Raw genomic sequence first — 23745 nt, 5'->3', positions numbered from 1 at the left:
GCCAAGGCAAGACATAATCAGTGCCAAATCTGCCCATACTTGCAGCTTAAATCCTCCAAGTTATTTCAGAAGCAAATACACCAAATGAGTACAGACACATTTAAAAATGTCTTTTCTTACAAAGGAGGATCACAGGGGTCATAACTCAACACCTTAGAATTCTCTGGGGGCTCTCAACATTGAAATCATACTTCATTTTACCTAGAATGTAGGTTAATTGCAGCTTTGTCCAAATTATGTTTTTTAACAACGCACTTCAGCATCCATAAAGAACTTATTTTTATACAGCATCCCACTCCACATTCCTCATCATTTGAGCACAGCCTCCACATTCCAACAGCATGTTTCTAACAGACTATTCTCTAAGGCATTGCTTGAACTGTCACACTAAGGAAACTCCTAAAAGATTTTTAAAGTGTTATATAGATATTTAAAAACATACTTTTTTTCATTAACTTCACTGATGTTTTCAGTCCTCCTTCTACTTCCATTCTCAGTTCCAGAACATGCACGGTATAATATTAAATACAGATCTTGGCTTCGAGTTCATTGAACACATTTTATATGTAAATTCATCATTTTATTAAATGGCATTCCGATCATCGAAGATGTTGTATTAACAAAGCAAAAGCTGTATAAGAATTTCTCAGTCCAGCAGGCAAACTTAAATAATGGCTGCAGTACAGCTTGTGGTTTGAGCTGCTCTATGGAGCTCCATTCCCAGGTATATAATAAGAAGCGTGCTACCTGTGCCCCAGCTCACCTTTAGATCTTATTCATCAATCTACACATTTCCATGCTTTTCATGAATCAATGTTTTAAAAACTAACTGACAAACATCCTCTGGGAAACATTTTTATAAACTCATCTTTGAAAGAAAAAAGTCCTGACCCCTACATCATTCATGTGGAATCTGGGGGAAAAAAGGACCAGTCACTTGTCATCAACTGCTCTGGCATGTCACAAGGCACACAGCAACGTAAATAACTGTGGCTCACATTGTTAAAGAGGGCTCAAGTATCTTTCTGACTGTGGCTCAAAGAAAGTAAATGAAATTATTTATTGCTCATAAATCAGCCCGCTGTTAGAGAATGCCCAAGGAATAAGAATATTAATATCTTTTTTAAACAAATCCTTTAATGCTATTTCTAGAGCACTTGATGCAGTTTCAATGATCATATTTTTAAGACCAAGTTAAAGAGATCATAGGCTGATAGTTCCAACAAGAAAGGCATAAAACACTGTAAAAATTAGAAACTGATCCCTCCAAAAAAATCTATCAAGTAAAAGATATTTTCAAAGCGTCTTAACCATATAATCACCATTCCCAGAAAACAATGTATTCTATTTCTCAGATTTTTACTGTAGTCTCCTTTTTATGTGCAATACTGTTCATTCATTTATGTACTGTTCATTCATATGTTTTGGAGGAGGCAGAAGGGAAACAAAACAAATGGGAAAATATTAAAAAAATAGTCATTTGTGTAAGTGAAAACTCCTAACTGTAAGATCCCTTCATCTTCAGCATCACTGTCGGGAAATATCAGAGGCAGCTTCGGATCTCAAATACAAGTTAAAATTTGATCTGTAGTTCTTGGCTCATGGAGATTAATTAAGGAATACCAAAAAACTACTCTGAATTCTCTAACACAGAATATCAATGAGGAATGCAACAAATTTATGCAGATTCTACACAGAAATAATTGAACTACACAGTAACTGACATAGCATGCCCTTTTGATCCGTTGTCAACACAGCTTGTATTGTAGTGGCAGAATACATAGTCAAAATGATATCATTGTAAGAAAAAGTAAAACATACTCCCATTAATCCTGCTCATGTCTGGTTACCTTTTCCAGTTATTAACACTTTTTATTTCAACATAGAGCACATCTCCCAGCATTCAATGGAAATCACTGTCAAGAAGTTATTTTGTGTTTCTGAGAGGAAGCAGTGTTACACTAGAGGCACAAAGTTTTTTTGAAGTGAGATTTTCAAGCCCATATGCCATCACAGCTACAAAGCTGAATCATTTTGTTGTTCCCTGTTATTACCATTATTTATTAGGCTGAAGGGGTGGGACTTTTGTCATGATTACTGAAATACTGAATTTCTAAGGAACCATGCAGCAGTTCTTCCAATGCTATATTCAGTTCCCGCCAGCCTTCGCAGACAATCTTTTAATATTGCAGTAGTTAAGGAAACAATGCCTTGGTACCTTGAGTATCAAAAGATTTGGCTCACCTTTCATATTAATGTAAAAGTATTTTCAAGCATCAATAATAAAACATTAATTTTTGTTTGAAATTTACTTCAATGTGACCGCAATCCCTAAACATTTGAAAAAACAAGACAAGAACCCAGTGATCTAATGCCAATGGCAGAACACCCTGCTCACTGTTCCAAATCTGAGGCAGATGTTTGAGGACAGCAAAGTATTGCCCACACAAATTAACACTGGTTAATCATTTTCAGTATGCATGAACTTATCATACATAGATCTAAAACCAACAGCGTTTGTTTTCTCTGTAAGCAAATTTTTGTCAGTGTGAATGACAGGTGAGAATAAATGCCTTTCAACTTCCCTATTTTTTCATCAGTAATGCAAGGGACTCTAAATTACATGTATGTTTCTATATACTCTGTAAAACATACTATCTCTTGCAGCCATAAACTTTCCTTAGCTTGTATTGAAGTATAAAATATTAATATAAAGAGACGGAAGACAAGAGGTTTGGCAAGGAAAAGCTCTTACAAATATTTGCTTATATATGCATACATACACATAACATATATACTAAGTGTATGTGTGCATAGAAAAATACATGGAGCTTTAGCTACAATATCCAAGTGGCAAATTTACAGCCTATAAGACTTGCAATGACTGCAGAGCAAAGACAGTTATGAAGCGTTTCCGGCACTAATGAAGCTATACGAATCTCAAGTCCTCTTTCAAAACATTTACTTTTACATAAATTCAAAAAGAACAAGTCTTAAAATAGTTTGCTACAGAAGAAAACTTTTACTTAGGCATAACTGTAATCAATACATAGTACAGCAAAGAGATTAAATAGACTTCAGTCACCAAGAATGAGATAAAACAAGAGGATATTTTCCATTACAATAATTGTTACATTTTGTGAGTAAATCTAGCACAAGCATGACAAATATTCGACATCAACTATGCAAATGAAAATCCTTTATAATATACTGATTGCTTCACACTAATTGTTCCATGACAGTGTGCATCTCTGATAAAAGCCCAGAATTAAGGAAAGATTGTTTGTCTGAGCAAGTATCCAATTTATATAAGGCAGCTGTCAGTAGAATTATGTCAATTTGGACAACTATTATTTTTATTGTGTTAGATGCATCGGTAGAGAAAACTTTACCTAAAACCCTTCCTTTCAAAACTAATGTTGGCAAAGCACCTGGAATAAAATAAAGGCCACAGAGGGGGAGAATCACCTCTGGTGAGGGAACAATTGAACAGGATTAAATAAACTTTTTTGCAATACATAGAGTGCATATGGTGGTTCATGCCCATGAGAGTACAGTTGATAAGGCTGGATGCAGAGTTACACTAGTACAGTTATGCCACTCCCACCATCTGAGTTTCCAGCTCTGCAGAGCCTTGCACAGCGCTATTTGAACTTGCCACCCAGGGTCAGACCAGTGCTTGGGGTGCAAAGAGGGAAATGCAGAGAGACTGCTGCCCCAGCAATCCCACATGCATTCTAATTTAGGGGCATCATTTTATTCCAAGGATGGAGAAGTTGTCAAGTCAGAGAGAGTTTTGTACAAAACAACATGCCGTACTGTTTTCACAGTTTTAAAGTGATCACCACTGCCAATTGCAGGGATGACACAATCTAGCAAAGTAATTTCCAAAGTTACTTCCACATAGGCTGGTTTTGCCTTCATTTTCTCCCATGTCGACACATGACGCTCTAACACAGCATAACTGGTCAGACACTTCCACTGCCGCCTTCCTCCCAGAGGATTACAAGACTACGAAATATAATAAATAAATAAATCAGAACATAAATCTCAAAGTGTTCAAAGCAGTAGCTCCCAAGTTAATCAGGCCAGAGCATAATACTATTCATTTTTATCTGTGCCTGGTCCAATTTTCGTTCTAAACGTAGATCAGTTGTCATTTATTGCCTTTACAGCATCTCAATCACCCTTCATTAAATATTAGGTTTAATCTCTGCTTTTGCATTTTCAGCATTTTTTCCTGTCTCCTTCCCTCTCAAAATGGAAGCTTCCCTTCCACAGTTCTGTTATGAAACAAAGCAAGCGTTAAGGTTGAGAGGGGGAAAAGACAGCCAAAATCGTATTCTCTTTGAACCAGAGCACTTCTATTTTTAACAGACTCAAGCTTTATAAAGATGCTTGACAAGAGTTTCAAAAAAAATTAGATGGTTTATTTGTTTTGTTCTGGAACTGTCTGTCTATGTTTTGTCAGGTTTCTTTGATCTTGTGAAACTTAGGCCAAAATTTACATTTCTTCATCTCTTTAAAAAAAGAAAAATCCACAGTGTTGCAGCTGCCTGAGCACAGTCTGACCTACTGGTATACAAGAGAATGTTTTAAAATGCAGTCTATCTATTCCTACTACTCTGAAACTAATTTTATAATCCATCCACATATGATACTCCACCTTGACAGCTTCCCACAAACCACTGAACTGTTAACTGAGGTTTTATACACTGTCAGTCACACCCAGGCAAAAATAGATAAATAAGCACAGACAAAATGAGAAGCAGCTCAGTTAATAACAGCTAGAAATGTAGTAATTATAAAAATAAAAGGTTACTTTCTGAAGAATCTCCCAGAAGGAATGAGTAAGGGAAGAAAAGAAGATCAAGCCAAAAATGAGAGAAAAATTTTCAAATATGACAATGAAAAAAATCAATAAAAGAAATTAGGGAGAGGCGAAATTTTCAAATGGGGAAAATATAACTTTATTTGTTAGAGAGAAACTTATTTCAATCAATTAACTGATTTTTAAAAGCAAATTTTCCTAGAACAGTTATAAAACATGATCAGCACCTCTTCACTTCTCTTAACTTTTAGAGCACATACGGTACTTCTGGAATCAGGGGCTTTTCCGACATGAAAGTTAAAATAAACATAAGAACCATCACACCAAACATATTCATCATTTCATTGTCCTCATCTTTCATCTCTGTATTCTTCTTCCCTCCAAACATTACAGGCCACCTCTTTAATTATAATCTGACTGTTCCCCTGTATCTGGTCATCACCCCTTGGCAAGCCCAGGAAAACAGCATGCAAAGGACTGGCTCCCAGGACAAAGAGGGAAAGAAGCCATCAGAGCAGTGTGTGTGAAAAGAAACGCATTCCTGAAATAACAAAATTTACCATGTACCTAAGTGGCTGAGTCAAGTCAAATCAAGCCCATGAGCTGTATAAGAAAAAAAAATATTTTTTCTTTTAACATCTGTTCAAGTACAGTAATAATTGTTCCAGTTTAATTAAAATGATATTATTTACCTATTTTTTGAAAAATAGAAAAGTTGCAAACTGAAAAAATTGGAAATAATAGAAAAATTGGGAGATACATCCCTACTTTTTTTAAAATAAGCTGTACACCCCCAATTCTTACATGTATATAAAGAGAATAACAGCCAGAGTACAGTATTCAGCCTGGCTTTGCTCTATTTACCAACTACCATTCTACCAGTAACAGTTTTGTTTGTTGATTGTTAACATAAGCTATTTAACAGAAAGTTATTGTCTTGTAAGAGGAATTGATCAAAGAGCTTGGAAAGATCTTAATCAACCAACCACTGAAACTACTTCATAGCCATTATACCTGACCATCTTCACAACCTGAAAAACACCAAAGTACTCATTCTGCAGAAAGTCGCACTTTTCTGTACCTACACAAATTGCAGCCAGAGCAGCAACTGCCATGTAAACATACCCTGAGGCACCAGGAAAATAATACTAAATAAGTAGTGTACAGCTGTGACAAGTAGCTTGATCTACAACATCTTGGCAAGACTGAAGGCTGGTGGCAATCTGACATCCAATGCTACATTCCATTGATTAATTAAATGCAGGTACCCCAACATCTCTGTTTCATGTACGATGAAGAGACAATTCAAAATAGCTTGTTTCAAAACAGATTACGTCCTTTCTGTTCTTTACCCTATAGCGTATTGCTACAGAGGTCTTTTAACATTTTCTTAGTTACATAAATTATTTGCAAAATTAGGTCAGATCTTCTGCAAGTAGGTCCTTTCCATTGTATTAAAAGAGACATTTATAATCCATGTCAAATACAGAGATAATGAGAAAACCTTATACACACTAAGCACTGCATATTTAATCAGTGAATACTTGAAAAAGAAGTGGAATATGCAGTAAAATTGTTTTAACAACAAACCTGAAAGCATTTTTGTAAATCCCTCAGTCCAAGTTTTCTTCACTTGGAAGGAAAAGTACTAAAATAGCTTTATACAATATGCAACAGCTGCATTGTTCTTAGACTATCTCTTCTAAAATACAACAGAATGCAATTTTATTTAAGGTTCAGATAAAGAAACTCACCTACATAGCTCAAGGCTGCTCTTTTCTACTCTGTCTACTACTTATGCAACCGTTCATGTGTTGGAAATCCATCTTCCATTCTACATTTAAATATCCACTAGATAATACTGTACAAGAGACTAGCTGCAATACACAACTTTTGCTATGATATATTGTGTGACATTTGCAAAAATGGAAGTGACAAAGGAATGAACGAATTTGGAATAAGACAGATCCCCCTAGACAGTTTCTGAGCCAGAGGAAACTACAAATACAGAAGAGCTTTGGGTACATCTTTCATAATAGTCTCATTAGGAAAAGTTCTTCAGCCTTATTCCTTTCCCTCTATGGTTATCCAATTTATTTTCTGCAATACCAAAATACCTGAATTATCAACGGTTCCAGTAATTTCTCCACTGTAAAAGTCTGGATCTGCAGATCCCAAGGATCAATCTTCAGTTTAATGTTTGGCATTTTTGCTGATGTTTCACCTAGGTACAAAAGGAAAAAAATTGCAATAAGCAATTATTAGCCACAACTGCAAGTCACATTGCCCTGTCAGAGCCCAGAGACTGCCTATTGGAGTACAGACTTCACTCCATAACAGGCTTTGGATTTCAAAAGATAAATGTTTTCTGATTTACCATTTCTAAATTGTGAAAAAATATGCAGATGGTTGCATAAGCTGTAATAAAGTGCATATAATTCCTTACCCTCTCTCCCAAATTTCTAAATCAATGATATCTTTAAAAATACACAAGAATAATTGCATTAGAAGACCTCTGAATGTAAGTTCTCTACCAGTCAATAAAAAGGATCTTTAAAGCAAGAATTACATATAATTGAATTTATGACAAAACAAAAACATTAATGCTATGTGCGCAATACCTGTATCTTATTCCATGTGTCAAATTACAGTCGTCATAACAAACACTTTACGACAAAAATACATATATCAGCTCTTAAAAGTCCTGGCAATTAATAGCAGGAGAAAGTGAAACATTTAGTTATTTTACACCTGGCAATAACAAATATTTTCTAAGTGTCAAGACAGATTAAGTCAAGAAAGCCTTTACTGAAGTCAATAAGATGGAATTAAAGCTAAGTAAGGTCTTTAAAGTGAATAAATCATTCATTAGAAGCTTGATCCAAACTCCAGCGATGTTAATTTAGAAGTTTTCACTGAGTTCACTGGGACGTGGTTCGGGCCTTTGGCCACAGTGAATGTGTGTGTACCAACAAAGAGTTATAACTCTGCTTTAGTAGGAATGCAACCGATTACTGCCCCCAAATGAAAGACATTTTAAATTTTCCAGTAACTTCCCTTCCCATAAAACATAGTTCAAAGCCTTTGTAGCCAATAAAGACTTCAAACACAAATAATGGATATCTGTCCTTTTTAAGCAGGACTTATTATAACCATCGCTGCTGTATAATAAAGTAATAAGGTACTGCAACTGTGCAGGCTAGAGAGATATATTGTCACCTTCTGGTGAACCTAGCATTGATTTAATACAACACAGTTGCCTTCGAGTTTCTATAGCAAGTTGTGTAGAAATGAATCTGAATTGTTGATCACAGAATAGTTATCCACATTTCATTTGCAAGCAAAGATAATGTGAACGATAATTAAATAATTAAAGGTAAAGGTAATTTATGGTTTTGGCATTCTTAGTAAAGGTTATACAAGTGTCAAGTTTATTCTTTTGTTACAAGCTATACTAGTCACAGCCTGAAGTTCCTGCACATTCACCCAGCTTTTTGGTTTTAATTCCAAGTCAAAAGATAAAGAGAACTTGAGATCAGACTGCCCAGAATTATACTTTTCCTTCTACGGCAATTAATAATACAAAGATAACTCTAGAAATGCCAATGCAAAATTTACAGATTTCATATTTAGATACTTGTAACAAACATTAAGGAAATAAAATTTGAGACTCCCAAAATCACTAGTGTCGTAGCTGCCTTTCTGTCCACTGAATCAGTAGGTAGGATACTCCCACAGTTTTAAAATACCCATTTAACTTATCACTCTGTTTGAAGGGAGCTGAGGCCCCTCATCATTCAATGCTTCAGAAACCAGTGGTGGCTCCTATTCAAGGAAAAGGACTGCAGCCCTTTCGCCAACTCAAATTGTTATGCGTCCTCCCTCATGCCGAAATTGTATCTATGCAATTGTACAGACCACACCTCTAATTCAAAAAGCCTCACTGCAGCTGTTACAAAGTTCTTTGACACAGGTGATTCAGTATCTTCTGCTTGTTCCGTTCTACGCAAGGCAAAATACTTTTTACTCGCTGAGCTCAGAACAAAACAGGCTGAAAACGCAGCATAGCTATAGAGGCTAGTGGTTAGGGCATGTTCTCAGAAGGTAAAATATTTTGTTTCCAAATTTTGCTTAAGTAATGTTTTCAGAATTTCAGACCAAGGAGAACAAAAAGAGATGTAAGACATCTAAAGTCAACAAACTCAAAATATCTACAAGCACATTCAATATAATAAATGTCCTGCTGAATCAGATCAACAGTCCATCTAGCTCAGTATGTTTGCTATGCTCAGGCTATTTAGAGAGCATGCAAGCCCAGCCATTTCCTATGCATCATTCTTCCAATAATTCTCCAGCATATAGAATCGTTTATGATCAATGTTAGAGGACACTACCCTTACCTAGCATGCATTTAAGGACTTACTGTTCATTAATCTGTCAAATCTTTTTCAACTTCTGATTAAAAAAAAAAAAGCAAAAAGTAAAAACTCAAATTTGTCAGGAAGGTAGTATTGAGTAGCTTAATGAATCAAGAGGAAAAGTACTGACATGAAAAAGTATAAAACCCTATAGGATGGGAAAAAAAAGAAAAAAAAAAAAAAAAAAAGAGAGAACTGGAAGAGAACAATTCTGTATCATCAAGGATCAGCCCATTATAGAGAAGCAACAGAAGCCAACCCTTCCGCCTCTGACTCATTAAGAACAGGGGGAATGTTCATGCTTAGTTTGGTGGTTTATCAGTCCTAGCTCTCTATTGTGCCTGTCAATCATTAAACATTATTTTGTATTCCTCAGTTTTACATGGACCATTTTCAGAGTCTCCTTACACACAGTTACAGTTGCCCATACAAACATGACCTAGAAAGACAGGGTTGCACCCAGTTTGTTTGGGGTTTTGTTTGGTTGGGGTTTTGTTTGTTTTGGTTGGGGTTTTTTTGGTGTGTTGGGGGAGGGAAAAGGGAGGGAGGTGTTGGGGTTGGTGTTTTGGGTTTGTATTTTGTTTTGTTTGTTGTGGTAGTTTTTGTTTTAGTTTGAGTGCAATGACACCATGCGCACAATCTGATTGATAAAAATACAACATTGTTTGCACACACACTGAGAACAACACTGGAATTGATTTATAAAAATGGTTTCATCATTTAATCATCTATATTCAGGAAAATATTTCTTAAATGCTTACATTCTAGTAAGTAGAACTAACTACATTCTCCTCATCCCTCCACAGGGTGGGAAATAACCAGAGTGCGAAAACAGATTATACAGGTTGATACCACCAATGAAAAACTGTCAATTAGGGCAAGTCTCTATCAAGAAATGGAAACAACTACTTCCACAGAAGTATTCAGTTGTTGCCACCTTAGGAGAGCTTCATACAGGCAAAAAACAATGGACAACTATCGTGGTTAGGGTTGACTACATGATTTAAGGTAATTCTAACATAATCCCTTTATCCTTCTCTTCTGCTAAAACTGGTTTTGCTCTTACAAAGCTCAGGTTTTGTTCCTTTCAGTTTTTATTCCAATAAGATTTTTGAAAACTAACAATGACTTTCCAAGATTACAAAGGTAAACTGAGAGAAAACTGGAGGTTGCATACATTCATGTCTGTAATATTTTCATTCAATGACTCCTCCATTCATTTTAGCAGTTCTTCTGACTTTCTAACTTTGCAGTCACCATTATCTACATATCTACACTATCTACTACATATCTTAATATCTCAGCAACACTGTTTTGAAGGACATCTCAAATGTGAAGCCTTAAAAAATATTTTAGGTTAGGGGGGGGTGTTGCTTCTTGGGTGGGAGGGTTGGTTGGTTGTTTTTTGTTGGTTTGTTGTTGGTTTAAATGAATTCTTCAGGACAAATGCTTTATACAGTTTCACACACCAGCTATTTCAGATAGCATCTTTACAGAACCATAAAACTGAAAACAACCAAACCAAACAAACAAACAAAAAACAACAACAAAAAAAACCCAAACCACACAACAAATATTGTAACCAATTCTTGATAATATGCTGTATATCTTGCAACAAAGCAAGAAATAAGGCAGGCTCTTTCTGTCTTCTGGTTAGTGGAAGAATCGCTACGAGACAAATTCACAATCAGCCAGAGGGCTTCATACAACTACAAACTGGGTCATGGTGAATGTGAAACACCTCCTTGTTTCTTCACACTGTGCACATAATATCCTTGGTGAACTGAGCTCTGCAACAAGAGCTTATTCTTGCAGCTCAGGCCAAAGACATGCCTGCTCTGTATTCACACAAGCATGTTGGTTTTTTACTATTATCTGTAGGGACTCTTACTGTTAATGCCCATTAGTTTTTTATGCATAGAAACTAAACCCAAAAGTGAAAACAATTTATCAACTATATAATTATTTGGAAATACATTAAATATATAACAATGTAAGTAAAGTCTCTAAAACTCAAGAGTGAGAGGTATAGCACAAAATGCAGTCTCAAAGGGCCAACATGTATTAACTGCCTCATTTTACTGAACAATGAATATTCAGAAAGGTTCTTTATCTGCAAAATAGATTAAAATTCAAGCTTTCTTATAGCTGCAGCTATATAGTTATTTCCAGCAACATTTGCTATACTAGCAAGGAAGCTATCAGTAATTTGGAAGCCATGTTGCCATCAATATTCAGACCTCCACTCAGTATCTTGAATTAAAGATTAGAGAGAGATCCTTTCCTACAGTACTAATAATTTGCTCTGAAAACCACAAACAACCATCATTCACATACCTCTCTTCTCAGCTTCAATTCCCAACTGCACTGCTATTTAATACCTTCTTAAACTGCATCTCCCACAATAACACAGTAGGGCATGCACCTTTGACTCCGTGGTGTTGGCAAATAGCATGTGATGTTTGTGCCTACCTGTCAGCATGTTGGTGGAGCCTATGACCATAGAGCAGAGAAGCACCCATGCTGCTAAAAAACTGTTTCTGCTGTGTCCACCCCTGAATTAAAAGGCCTTTTAATTCAACAAGACACTCTCCTTCAGCTTCACAGTGATTGTATCAAACCACACCACTTCACACTCTTTAAAAACAGACTTTTTTAACATCTGCAGTTCACTAGCTCTCTAAATCTTTGGTCAACACTTCAATAAATCCGCCATTTATTCACATTTTAAAAAAGGAAATCTTCAAGATGTAATATTGCTGGTTAACAACCCTTATCTTTGACACTTTCACAAGCTTCCCAGGATATGGGTACTTCTTGAAATCCATCACAACAGTTGCGAATAGATGGTATCAGCTGAACCGTGATTTTTTTTCTGGTCAAGACATACATCAGTTGCAAGGGGATAGGTGAGAACTGGATGGAGACAGCACTTCATGCTTCTACTGAGATTTGAAGAAATCACTAGATGATTTTCAGGTTATTTTTTCTACAGATACTCCTGCTTTAACTTTGCAGCAGCTTCCCCTCAATTCCTTGATAGGAGGAGGAAATAAAACCTTTGTTGCTTGCAGCAAGAGCTGCTCCACATTATCTCAGCACAACTTCCTATACTGCAGGTCATCTACAACAATCAGATATTTTCTACAACTCAGCAGATAAAAACATTGTTGCAATTACAGCAACTTTCTCTTATTAAAGGTCACTGCGCACATAACACCTCACTTTTCTTGCTTTTTAGGTTGTTTTGGAGGTGTTGTGGTTTTTTTTGTGTGGTTTTTTTTGTTGGGGGGGTAAGGGGGGTGTGTTTGGTTTTAACCTTAGCATATTGTCTAACATAAGCATTTTTATTCTTTGCTCAAGCCCTGTCTCAACTGGCTTTTAAACTCAACATAGCTTTCTAGACTTAACTTAGCATCAACAGAAAATCGATCACAAAAAGGATTGTTCCGGAAAAATTATATTCTAAGGTATAAATGACCTACTTAAGGGTTCACTTGCTGATTCTGTTTTGGGGTTTTGTTTTGTTTTAAGTAATTCTGATGCCTTGTGAAACTTCCTTAAAGCATCCAAAATATAAATAAAAGCCTGCAAGCCAATATAGTGAAAACTACAAAATCTTAAATTATTTTGATTTCTTGACCTACATATTTTTAACTTACCAGAATCCCCTTACTGTTATTTACCATATTAGCTGATTGGTTTTTGCACAGGGTTTGCTTGGTTGGTTTGTTTGTTTTAAATCAAGGCAAGGGTAACAGGTGATAGAAAGAAAACCAGGCAGCCAGCAAATATCATTCTGGGGTTTTCTCTGATATTTCCACTTACAAAGCAAACCTCCAGATTCTTCCAGATCATCTTCATTAAGATGACAAATTTTGGTGCTTGCCTCAAGACAGAATGAGAATCACAGTCCATATTTTATTTTTTTTAAATGCACATGTCTACTCTAGTATAAAATGCCCTCTAATTACAGCAGGGATCCTGACCAAGATATTTTGGTAAAAGGCTGCTATAACCTCACACTCAGTTGTATTAACCTTTACAGTAGGCGATTTCAGCACCGTAGACCAGCAGCTCTTACAACACTTGGGATGTTAAGCATGTGTCACAAGATACAGTTGTGTCTCAGAACAGCCTGAAAAGCAACCACCTGCACACTCTTACCAAGTGCTACAAACTTTAAGATAATGAGAATCTCATCTTCTCAGCAGATGTGTCCAAACTGAAACTGCTGAGTCTTTTGGTGTAAGAAAGACACAGGAAAAACAGTCAAAAGTTTGTATCCATCTGCAATACAATGTGAAAATAGTACCTGCAGCTTCTAAACCATTTAGAAGTACACTGTATAACGACATAGATAAACTAATTAGTGTCAGAAAGCAGAGCCAAAGATATCCTGCATAAATTAGAAAACAACCTTAGAATCCATTTCCTGCTAGATAATTAGAAAGCCAATAGCACATCACTCACCTATCCTAGAATACAAATGGTCCATATTCAGCACTAAAGCAACTGTCTATGTAATTTCCTTGTGTAAGGAACTTCAGTACAACTGCTATGGCTCACTATTTGGCTTCCGAGGCATCTGCAAGGGACTGCCTGACAAGCTCCCCAGTGTATTTCAGGATGACTGACAGGACACAGTGGCTGCTGGAGGGGTGGCAGGGGGATGGGCATCCTTAAAGCTATATACTACAGCACAAATACATAAAAAAATCTAAATTTAAAAAGCTTTTGAACAATTAGATGACATGAAACGTGTCATTACTGATACTTCTGGTGCTTATTCTCATAATTTTCAGCACATCTACTGTTTTCCCATACATTCTGATTGTATGCCAAATTCAATCTCAAGGCAATGACTCAGTCTCACACTCTGAGCTGGACAGCAAAGGGATTCATAAGGCTCTCATCCAGTAACTTGGCACCAGATTTGTTTTCTTTGTTGTTTTATTTTTTCTATTGTATGTTACTCTACACTGACATACAATATATTATTCTACCTAATTCATAAAATGCAGAGGCCTATTGCCTTCTAAAAAACAGTGAAGACAAAAAAAATATTAAACCAAAGTAGACTGGATTAGTATTTTTAAAGAAGATACATATGGACACGACACCTGAGGACTTCTAAGACATTAAACATTGCTGACAACACCTAATAGAATATGCTTTATTATTTCTTCTTAATTGCAATATTTATTATATAGCTTCACCAATAGGTGCTAGCACCACTCCGGGAAGAAAATTTGTTAGTCTTTTTGCTACAGAGTCAGTACAGCAAGTGCAAATCAGGTTTTATATCGACTGTTTTTGTGGCTTCTGAGTTTTTCTTTAATCTTCTATCCGATACATGAAATCAGATATTAAGAAATCTAAAATATACTGGTTCTGTTTGCAGCACAACAACATGGACTTTTTTTGCTTGAAGACCTGCTGTACTTTGTGGGCCAGATCATACCCAGGAATGAAGCAACACCACTGACACCTAGGAAGGATCGGGCCCATTTAACACCAGGAAAAACCTATAATGCACCTGCCAAATTACTTAAATTTCCATACAAAGTTGACAGGTTACACTCTAACCTCCTCACATTTTATCACTACTAACAAGAAACATGTCTGTCAATGCAAAGACACCACAAAAGAAAGTAGAGCTAGAGAATTAAAGAAGGTGGCAAGATTCAGGCCCATTAATAACATTCGTTCACTGAAGGCTACTCAAACAGGCTTGGCATTTAGGTGTAGATTTGCAATGACGTAACTGGAAGATAATTTTAAAAACTGAGAACAAAAAAGAAAACAAATTGTTTTTTACATTCCCTTTCACTTCCCTCTATGTCTACTTTCTCCCTAGTGCAATTTTTTAATCCATTGGCCAACTTAAACACACCTGAAAAACAGCTGAAGTTCCCAAGAACACAAGATTTCCACCAAGCTGTTCAACATAGTTCTGAGCATAGAGTCACACATCATCCCTTATAATGAATCCATCAAGGAGAAGAATGCAGTATAAGCCTAGTCCTTACTGGACATCAGAGAATTCACATGGCAAAGAACAGGTTATGACTAACTTAACGGCAGGAAATGCCTTAGTTTAGTTTTAGGTTTACGGAACAAAACAATAGAGATGGGGAAAGCATTACACCTCAATGAACTTGCCTCATGCAGACTTTCTGATGTCTAATGAGGTAGCTAATGAAGATTTTTCCCAGGGTTTTAACATTCAGAACATGCTCTCTTTTCCTTAATAGTCATGTCAACTTATTCAACAGTACATTCTATCAAAACACTTTTTCAAGCAAAGGTTGTCTTCCAATACCTCATAAGGTAATAGAATCACAGAGTAAAAATTACACAAGATCACACAGAATGCCAGTGGCATAATCAAGAATGGAATGCTGGGATACAACTAACTAGTGACTAGAGCACCTTACTCACACTTTTTTTTTTAAACTGAGGCCCATAAACAGGCTAAAAAGAGTGAAACATTTCCAAATACAATTTACACTATAAATCTAAATAATATTATCTCATATTCCATACTTGTGTCAAAGTTACCCAGATACAATATTTCTTATTCCTAGTTAATACATTCTTCGCATTCAAACATACTATCAAAATAACTGCCTTGGTTGAACGCATGCACTTCCAGCCACTTGCAACACGCTGACTAATTCTAGGAGATGTTCCAGCAGAGGTGGGAATCCTACAGACTGAGCAGTTACAGAAATTTTGACTTCACACTAGCATACCAGATTCTGCTTTTCAACCAACAGCTATCCAAAACTGTGTTACAGCCCTGAGCCTACAGCCCCAGCAAGGAAAATCTTCTCCACTGAAGTTGAGCATGGAAACTCGTGAACCTGACAATGCCCTCACTATATTAGCAGTAAACTAAATGATTCCACTGATATCAATGAACTTGTAGTGAATATACACGATTATGGATGACAGCAGAATCAAAACAATCCTGCTTGGTTTAGAAATGGTTTACCAATCTTATCTTCATAACACTTCAACCAGGTATATTTTTGCAGATACTAGAGTTTTTGGTCTCAGACTGCAGTTGTAATATTTAAGATAGAAAAAAATGCATTTACTTCAAAAAAAGACAAAAAAAATAAGGTGGTGTTACATCAGATGGCAACATTTCATTCAAAAATAAAAGGTTTTCATTAATACTCTTTGGACACTTCAAATTCTTAAAACAAAAAATGCTTTCACGAGTCTCTGTGCTATTTTCACTGCATGCACTGTGAACACAGAACCAGGACCCCTCTCTATTTAAGTGGCATGCAGTTCCTACATGGATGGCAATCCTGTGCTGGTAATGATAGGTTAAGAAAGTCTGGCTCCAAGCCCTCCCTTTTGTTATCACTTTTAAAGTGCTCCTATCTCAATTGAGAACCAGAGACTCTGTTTAAATAAAGTTCAAGTTGACCTTAAACTAAAAATAGGATATTGTTCAACTCATTAAAAAAAAAAAAAAAGAAATCCATCCATGATGTGCTATTGAAAGGATTTTTTTGGTTAAACAAAATACCCTCATTTCTCATTTTTTTATTTGCCTGTGGTTATCTATTGCAACACTATACTATACCGTTTTCCTTAATAAATGTCTCTCTCTTATTCAGTTGCAATGAGGTAAAAAAACCAAACCACACCACATTTTTCCCTTCTCTGTAGAACCACTACTCTTGCCAACGGATTTTGTTGTTTCATACCTATGCATTACCCCAGGAGGCTTCACCATTGTGTACCATTTTACATAGCTATTTTCAAATTCCTATAAAGGTTATTTGTTTTGTCCAGTGACCCAGTGTCCATGTTGTCTACAGATATGCACAAAACAACCCCAAAATTAAGGGTAGCATACATGATTGATATTTCTTAAACACATATTAATTTTGAGCTATGCATCAAAAAAAAAAAAAAACCAATTCTCAGAAACAGCATCATTTTGGGGGTTGGAAAGCAGCTAGTTAGCCTGCACCTGCAAAAGTACGATCTAAAAAATAGGGGACAGAAAAACAGGACTTAAGCAAAACCATAATCCCACCACATCATGCTTGTATACATGGACATACTTCTGACATATAGATTAATTCTTCCAACAGGGCTCCTCAAGCTGCATGGCACCCTATTTCCTCTATCAACTCAGAAAATCAGCTTCAAATCAAAACATGGCTCAGAAGAAAAACCCTGGTCAATACATCATTTCTGGTGAAACAGTGGCAGAAGACTAAAGACATTCCAGTCCATTTTGACCTCCACTTTCATTCCAACTCAAAAGAATTCGTCTGAAGAGCAATCATTAAAAAAAGAAACACATCATAAAACACACACAACTTTGTTCCAAGGTGTATTAGCTTCCTAACACCAACCAACTGACTAGGAATAGGAGAGAAGAGCAACAGTTCATTATGCATTTTGTCTAAATGCCTGTCATCAGGCCTAATTCTTTGCTGTCGCATGTCTTTTGAGCTTCAGTAGCTCTGAACATAACTCTTGTCATTAATAAGAGGAAACCAAATGGATTTTACATAATGAAAAATTGTCTTAGTGTACATAAAGTTCTTGAAACATTACAAGTGTTATATTGAATATAACAGCCCTGCAGTACTCCAGTACTCCTCACTTATAAACAAGTGCCTTTTATATTTTAAAATCAAAAATAGCTGTATAAAATTGCCTTGTACAGTAATTCAGTATTTTCAACACTGAGGTGACAAATACACATTTACACAAACCCTCCTTGCATTAAATGCAAAAGTACAAGAAAGTAAGTTAAACTTTTACAAATAACAGCATCCATGCAACATTTTATCCTTCCTTTTCCAGTCACAGCTTCATATTCTTTCACTAAGTGGAAAATTCCCTTCATTCCTTTTCAGTCTTACCTTTTGTAACAAAAATCCAACAAGAGATCCTATAAGCAGCTCTGAGAAGAACTCCTTTGATGCAGCTTGACTCCAGAGGCACTGACAGTGAAACAGCAAGTGGTTGCCTGTCTACAAGAAACAAAATAGGAGGGTAAAAGAGTCAAAATGGGGAGGGCAGTACCCATTTGGAACCTCCTCCTAAACTGTTAGTTCCTGATCTCACTGACAACTTGTTAGTGAAAATACCACTTAAAGACACCCCAAGCTCACTCCTAGTCTGGCAAACATAGTTTGGTGCTGAGCTTTTATACCATAAATCAAACAGCATTGATATCGATGGCAAAGCCTCCTTAGAAATCAAGAAGTTTTACATTGAACATGAGAGGGGTAAGGGGAAAAAGGATGCAAAGGCCATTGTTGTAAAACCCAGGTCAAATACAGTTGCAAGGTACCTACCATGAAAGTTCATCCAAACCATACTGTACATGATAATCTTCTTCATTTACTTTCAGAAAATACTCAAGACATATTTCCAGATTGCTAATCCCACATTTATAAGATCTTGCACTAAGGTAGCCATTTAAGAAATGGACATGAGTACAGTTTTGCTATTATAGGAAATTTGAGTACCCTGAAGTATAGTATGCAATAGTGCTCATGTAAAAACAACTCTGGAAACTCTAAAAAGGCATAAGTTGCTCAACACTTTATCTATTCTGCTACAGACCCTCTATTCTGTTGCTTTAGATCTTAATGGTTCTAAATCATTCAGTCTGAAAATTTTTAAGAGGTCCATGTGCCAGGATGAATTTTCATTTTGGAAAATTTCAACTTCAATTACAGCAGTTTGGCTGTTTTTAGGAGGTTTAGAGGTAAAAAGGGCACGGGCAGGCAGAAGGTTGAGGAAATCTGACACCAGCTAACAGCATTGGAGAGGCTCAACTAGGGAAGGAGAAAAAAAAAAAAAAAGGAAAAAAAAAACAAAAAAACCCCAAAACCTGAGGAACAAGTACATACTGTGACAAGTCACAACAGATAAGGAAAAGAAAAACACCAAAACAAGACTTGGATAGACATAAGAGACAACACTGAAACAGTTGTAAGGAATAAAAGAAATACCTATCACATTTGGGCCCAGTCCTGCAATGGCCAACCAATTTCAGCAGTGCCTTCTGCACTTAAAGCTACATAGAAGGAAAATATTTGAAAGTAATTAAAAACATGTATACAGAACATCTTACAGAAGATTTTGTTCCCTTGCAAAAGTATCAAATATTATTCATAGATACTAAGCAGACTTTTCTATATGATATAATTATTTATTATAGGAAATGTTATTGCAATGTTAAACTTAAAATTTTATTCATAATTCATTCATCTCATAATTTTTCAAGGTTCAGATTTGAAAGGTAATCCTTTCTCTGCTCTCCTTCAACTCACGAATTTAGAAGGCTTTAACAACAGCCAGAGAAGAAAGCTGTTGGACTAAGAACGATTCAATTTTCAGAGCACTATATTGAAACTATGTGATGCAACCCAAGTCTAAATCTTACTAAGTGCAATTAGTATTTTTCAGCATTTCTTACCTCTCTTATTTATTCGATGAATGTTATTTTTTAGTTAAGAACAAAAATGCAATTCACTATATTGTAAGATTCAATATAGATAAGTGGAGTTACGCAGGTGATTACTATTGCACTTTTTTTAATCATTAGATGTCTGCAACTACATCAGTGTGTCCTTTATGAAGCAAATTACTATAGTGGTGAAGAGATCCTCTTTATTTTAATAGGTACACTAAGGAGAGGTGTGGAAAATGCCAGTTTATTTAAAGCTCTTTGTCCTGTCATTTGCATTATCAAATTAGGAATGATATTCAGCTGCTTAAGTGCCATTTTAGATATTGTAGCGTGTCCACCATACAAGCCTCTAGGGTACTGCAGGTCTCCTATAGACTTCAACCACATATGCCAGGGCTGGATATGGGGATGCTTTATGAGGCCAAAATGGTCTAAAATTACTCCAGGCACCTGAATCATTCTCAAGTTGTTTTTATCTTAACAAATCCTCCTATTCATTTATTGCTACAAAGACTTCCAATTCAAACTTGGGTTTGACAGGTTACCTGTGAAGCACTTACCACGGTGGGCACATGTCATTATGAGAAGGAAGCACTGCAAGTTTTGCAGGTATGCAGTACCCACTGCAGCACCAGTTCTTAAGTACCATTAAAACATTCCACACACAACACCTAAAAATATGCTTATGGTATGGATTACTGTAAACTACTATATGCTATACTTTCCCACCCTGGCTGTCTCCCAGATTTCCTTAACAGACTTTTTGTAATCTTTCCCAAGCCTCTTTAACATTCACTCTTTATTAACTAGTTGTACTCCTTTTCTCACAACTTTACATCTTGCTAAATTTAATCCTCTGACTTCTATAACTAACCCAGCTTTCCATAACTTCATGGAACAGTTTTAATCCATTTTTGTCCAATGTTTCACTAGTCAACCCAATTTGATGGCAGCGAGATGGAAAAACAAATTCTCACTACAGAAAAAGCAGTCTTTTTACTGTGAAAATTACATTAATCATGAAACAAAACTTGATGGAATTTTTCCTTAATTCCCTTGTTTTATATCAACATTTTTTTTAAAAAAAAAAAAAAGTATTTTTAGACACATGAAGTTATTTCTTTGATCTAAGATTCTGTCATCTTCTGTTACACTTAATAAGTTTACAAGTTCAGTGATCACCCTATTGACTACTTAAAAAATTCAGTAGCTTCTTAAGGGCCAGCAGTTTGTCAATTGCTCTGACAAATTACAAAAGGTGTTTATGCTGGAGTCATTTCATTCTCTCATAACAAGGGCATTTATTCTTCATTAAAAAAAAAAAAAAAAAAAAAAAAGTGAGCCAACCAAGCAGCACATCCACTAAGCACAGAATCACAGAACATTAGGGATTGGAAAGGATCTCAAAAGCTCACCCAGTCCAATCCCACTGCCAGAGCAGGAACACCTACATGATGTTACAAAGGAAGGCATCCAGGTGGGTTTTGAATGCCTCCAGAGAAGGAGACTCCACAGAAAATATCAATAGCTTTAACCCAACAGAGGAAAAAAAAAAAAAAAAAAAGACAATACCAAAAGGACAGCAAACGCTACCCCCAGTCCTTCTTTCCCTCAACCTCTCTCTCCAATTCATGGTGCTTGTTCAGCGGGATTGCTTCAAAAGCTCTTGTACCTTCAAGGCTGCAGTCAAAATTGGCACAGGTGCTCTTGCTCCGTTACTTAAGATGGGCTCGAAAACCAACCCGGCTATGAGTAGGGGGAGACCACCCGCTGCTGCCTCCTGCTCCTCACCCTGCTCCAGCCCCACCTCGCACCCGAACAGTCTCAGAACGTCACAGACACAGCCCGCGGCAACCACTGATGGGAGACGCACACCACACTCCCCACCACGCGACCCCGGGGCGACGTTTAATGGCTGTGCGCGCGCCAGCGGTCCCGCCCCAACGACTCTGCGCGTGCCACCGGCCGCGGCCCCGTCTCAACGGCTCTGCGCGTGCGCACCCCCGCCGCCGCTTTCCCGCGCTCCGCTGAGGGGCAGGCGGACGGCTGGAGGAACGCCCCGACCTGCGCCGCCCTGACAGGTAACGGGTAGAGGGACTCTTACTCTTTAAATGCACCCACCGCTGGCCAAACTGCCGTTTTACCCACACGGTTTCTTCTAAATCTTGCGGTAAACAGCTGTTGAGCCGCAAGTTTGTTTGCAAACAGGGCCTACCGAGGAAGCTGTTTCCTGAACAAAGTTGTGAGGAGACTTGTCATCACAACACCACTTTGGCTCCCAGGAAGCACAAAACGAAATTTCCACAGACAGATGCCGCTATTCACAAACGTTCCTGTCAGATCAACTTCCTAGCAGTAGTTGTGAGCATTGAACATAAAAATACACACTAAGTCTATGTGGATTTTAAGTTAAATAATTTAATACCAACCTTCCTGTATTACTTCTACTGACATAAGCTATTTTTTCAGGTGGTAAGTTTGTCTGTCTTACTGTCATGATTATTTCCCTTGGTTCACAAGGCAAGGTCCAGTATTTGTATGCTCTGCTGTAGGACTCTGGATAGAATTTCCCAGATTTGAATGAGAGCCAGACCTAGTCAGACCTGGCACTTCTGCAAAGGACGTTGGAACTTTAATAAATCAAATTTCAAATCAAGCAAGGTATCTATATCTGCATTGGGTGGACACAATCTTTCACACATCCCATTCTGGATTTGTGATCATCCAGGTAAGGAACCTGGCTTACTAACATCAAGGTTTCATGCCTGTCATGTACCTGGATTTAATTCCCACAGAAAGAAAGTCAAAAAGTTGTCACTGTTGAGTGGCTGCATCTTGCCCCAGCATGGACAGAGCGTGTGACCAGGCCCAGGGCCTCACACTTAGCCCTGTGTCTACCAGTAGAGGTGTCATCATGTTTGCTCAAATAATTTAGTCTGCACTAGGCCAAAGGAAATTTTAAAATCAAAATCTTTTAACAGAATTTCACACTGCTGTGATAACTTCCAATATTAGCTGTCACTTGAATCACTTCAGAAGTAAAAGATTTTTTTTTTCTTTTAGAGACAGAACATTCCTGTATTCTGGCTATCCATTTGCCTTCACCTGTTACCTGTAAGTGAATTCAGTAATTAGTAATTTATTTCTGTTTTCAGTTGTTTTACTAATTTATTTACTTTTAATAGAAGTACTGAGCAGAGTTAATATATTTCATGTCTGTATATTATTTAATTAAAATTCTCAGAACTGTAATTGAATCCATAAGCTATAATTTTATACAAACAATAGATAATATTATTTGAAGAGAGAACACCATAAAACCAGCCTGATTACAAGGCACTACTCCTCACTATTACTGAGAAGCCATGCAGTATTTAGCATAAATTGCTAAATTAATCTTATGAGTATCAGAAATGAAACAGCAGTGCCTGCATATTTAGGTCTTCTTGGCATCCACACAAAGAGAAGAAACAAATTTCAAGACTTCCATTGCTTGAGGTTTATTTCCTCAAACTATATTTTTGAATTTTCACTAGGAATCTTAAGTAGGAAAAGTAGACAATAAAGGTGAGAAAAAGTGAAGATCAAAAAAGATTACAATATTCATGAAGATCACGAGGTTCTCAGATAATTCAACAAAAGCACCTTACCACTGTGATTCTTCATGTGCTGCCTGCCAGCGTCAGAAATTGTCAACAACATAGACATATAAAAATTAAACTTTTAACTGAGTGCTAATGTTGTATACCATAGATTTCTGCACAAGCAAAATGCTAACAGAAGATGTGTAATTAGTAGAGCTTTTAATGCTGTATAACAATTTATATGTAGAAGCGTAGTTTGAAACAAAGAGGACACTGAGCTAAAAGACCCATGGTAAATTAACTTCAAAGGATAATCCAAGTTGCATCTATTGTATCTCTTATTGAGTTTTAGCTTTCCTATATTCAAAAGCTTATAATTCAAAATATACAAGTATTTGATTTAACATGTATAAAGAATTGCAAAGGTTTATTGCTACGATATGT

At 36.6% G+C, this 23745-nt stretch overlaps 1 protein-coding gene across 1 annotated transcript in view; it reads right to left on the bottom strand.

Moving 5' to 3' along the window:
• The window catches only part of CTNNA3 (catenin alpha 3), a gene marked incomplete at both ends in the record, with an annotated part of 466214 nt that extends 452467 nt beyond the window's left edge, over nucleotides 1–13747 (bottom strand). The window contains 2 exons of the mRNA XM_080347591.1: nucleotides 6949–7055; nucleotides 13723–13747. Coding sequence (XP_080203717.1) covers nucleotides 6949–7055; nucleotides 13723–13747 — 132 coding nt within the window. The remainder of the gene's footprint in view (nucleotides 1–6948; nucleotides 7056–13722) is intronic.
• Between the last annotated feature and the right edge of the window lie 9998 nt (nucleotides 13748–23745).

Source organism: Nesoenas mayeri (assembly GCF_963082525.1).
Source record: "Nesoenas mayeri genome assembly, chromosome: 7".
Lineage (NCBI taxonomy): Eukaryota > Metazoa > Chordata > Aves > Columbiformes > Columbidae > Nesoenas > Nesoenas mayeri.
Note: the sequence above shows the minus strand (reverse complement) of the source record. Positions and strands in the feature narration are given on the sequence as shown.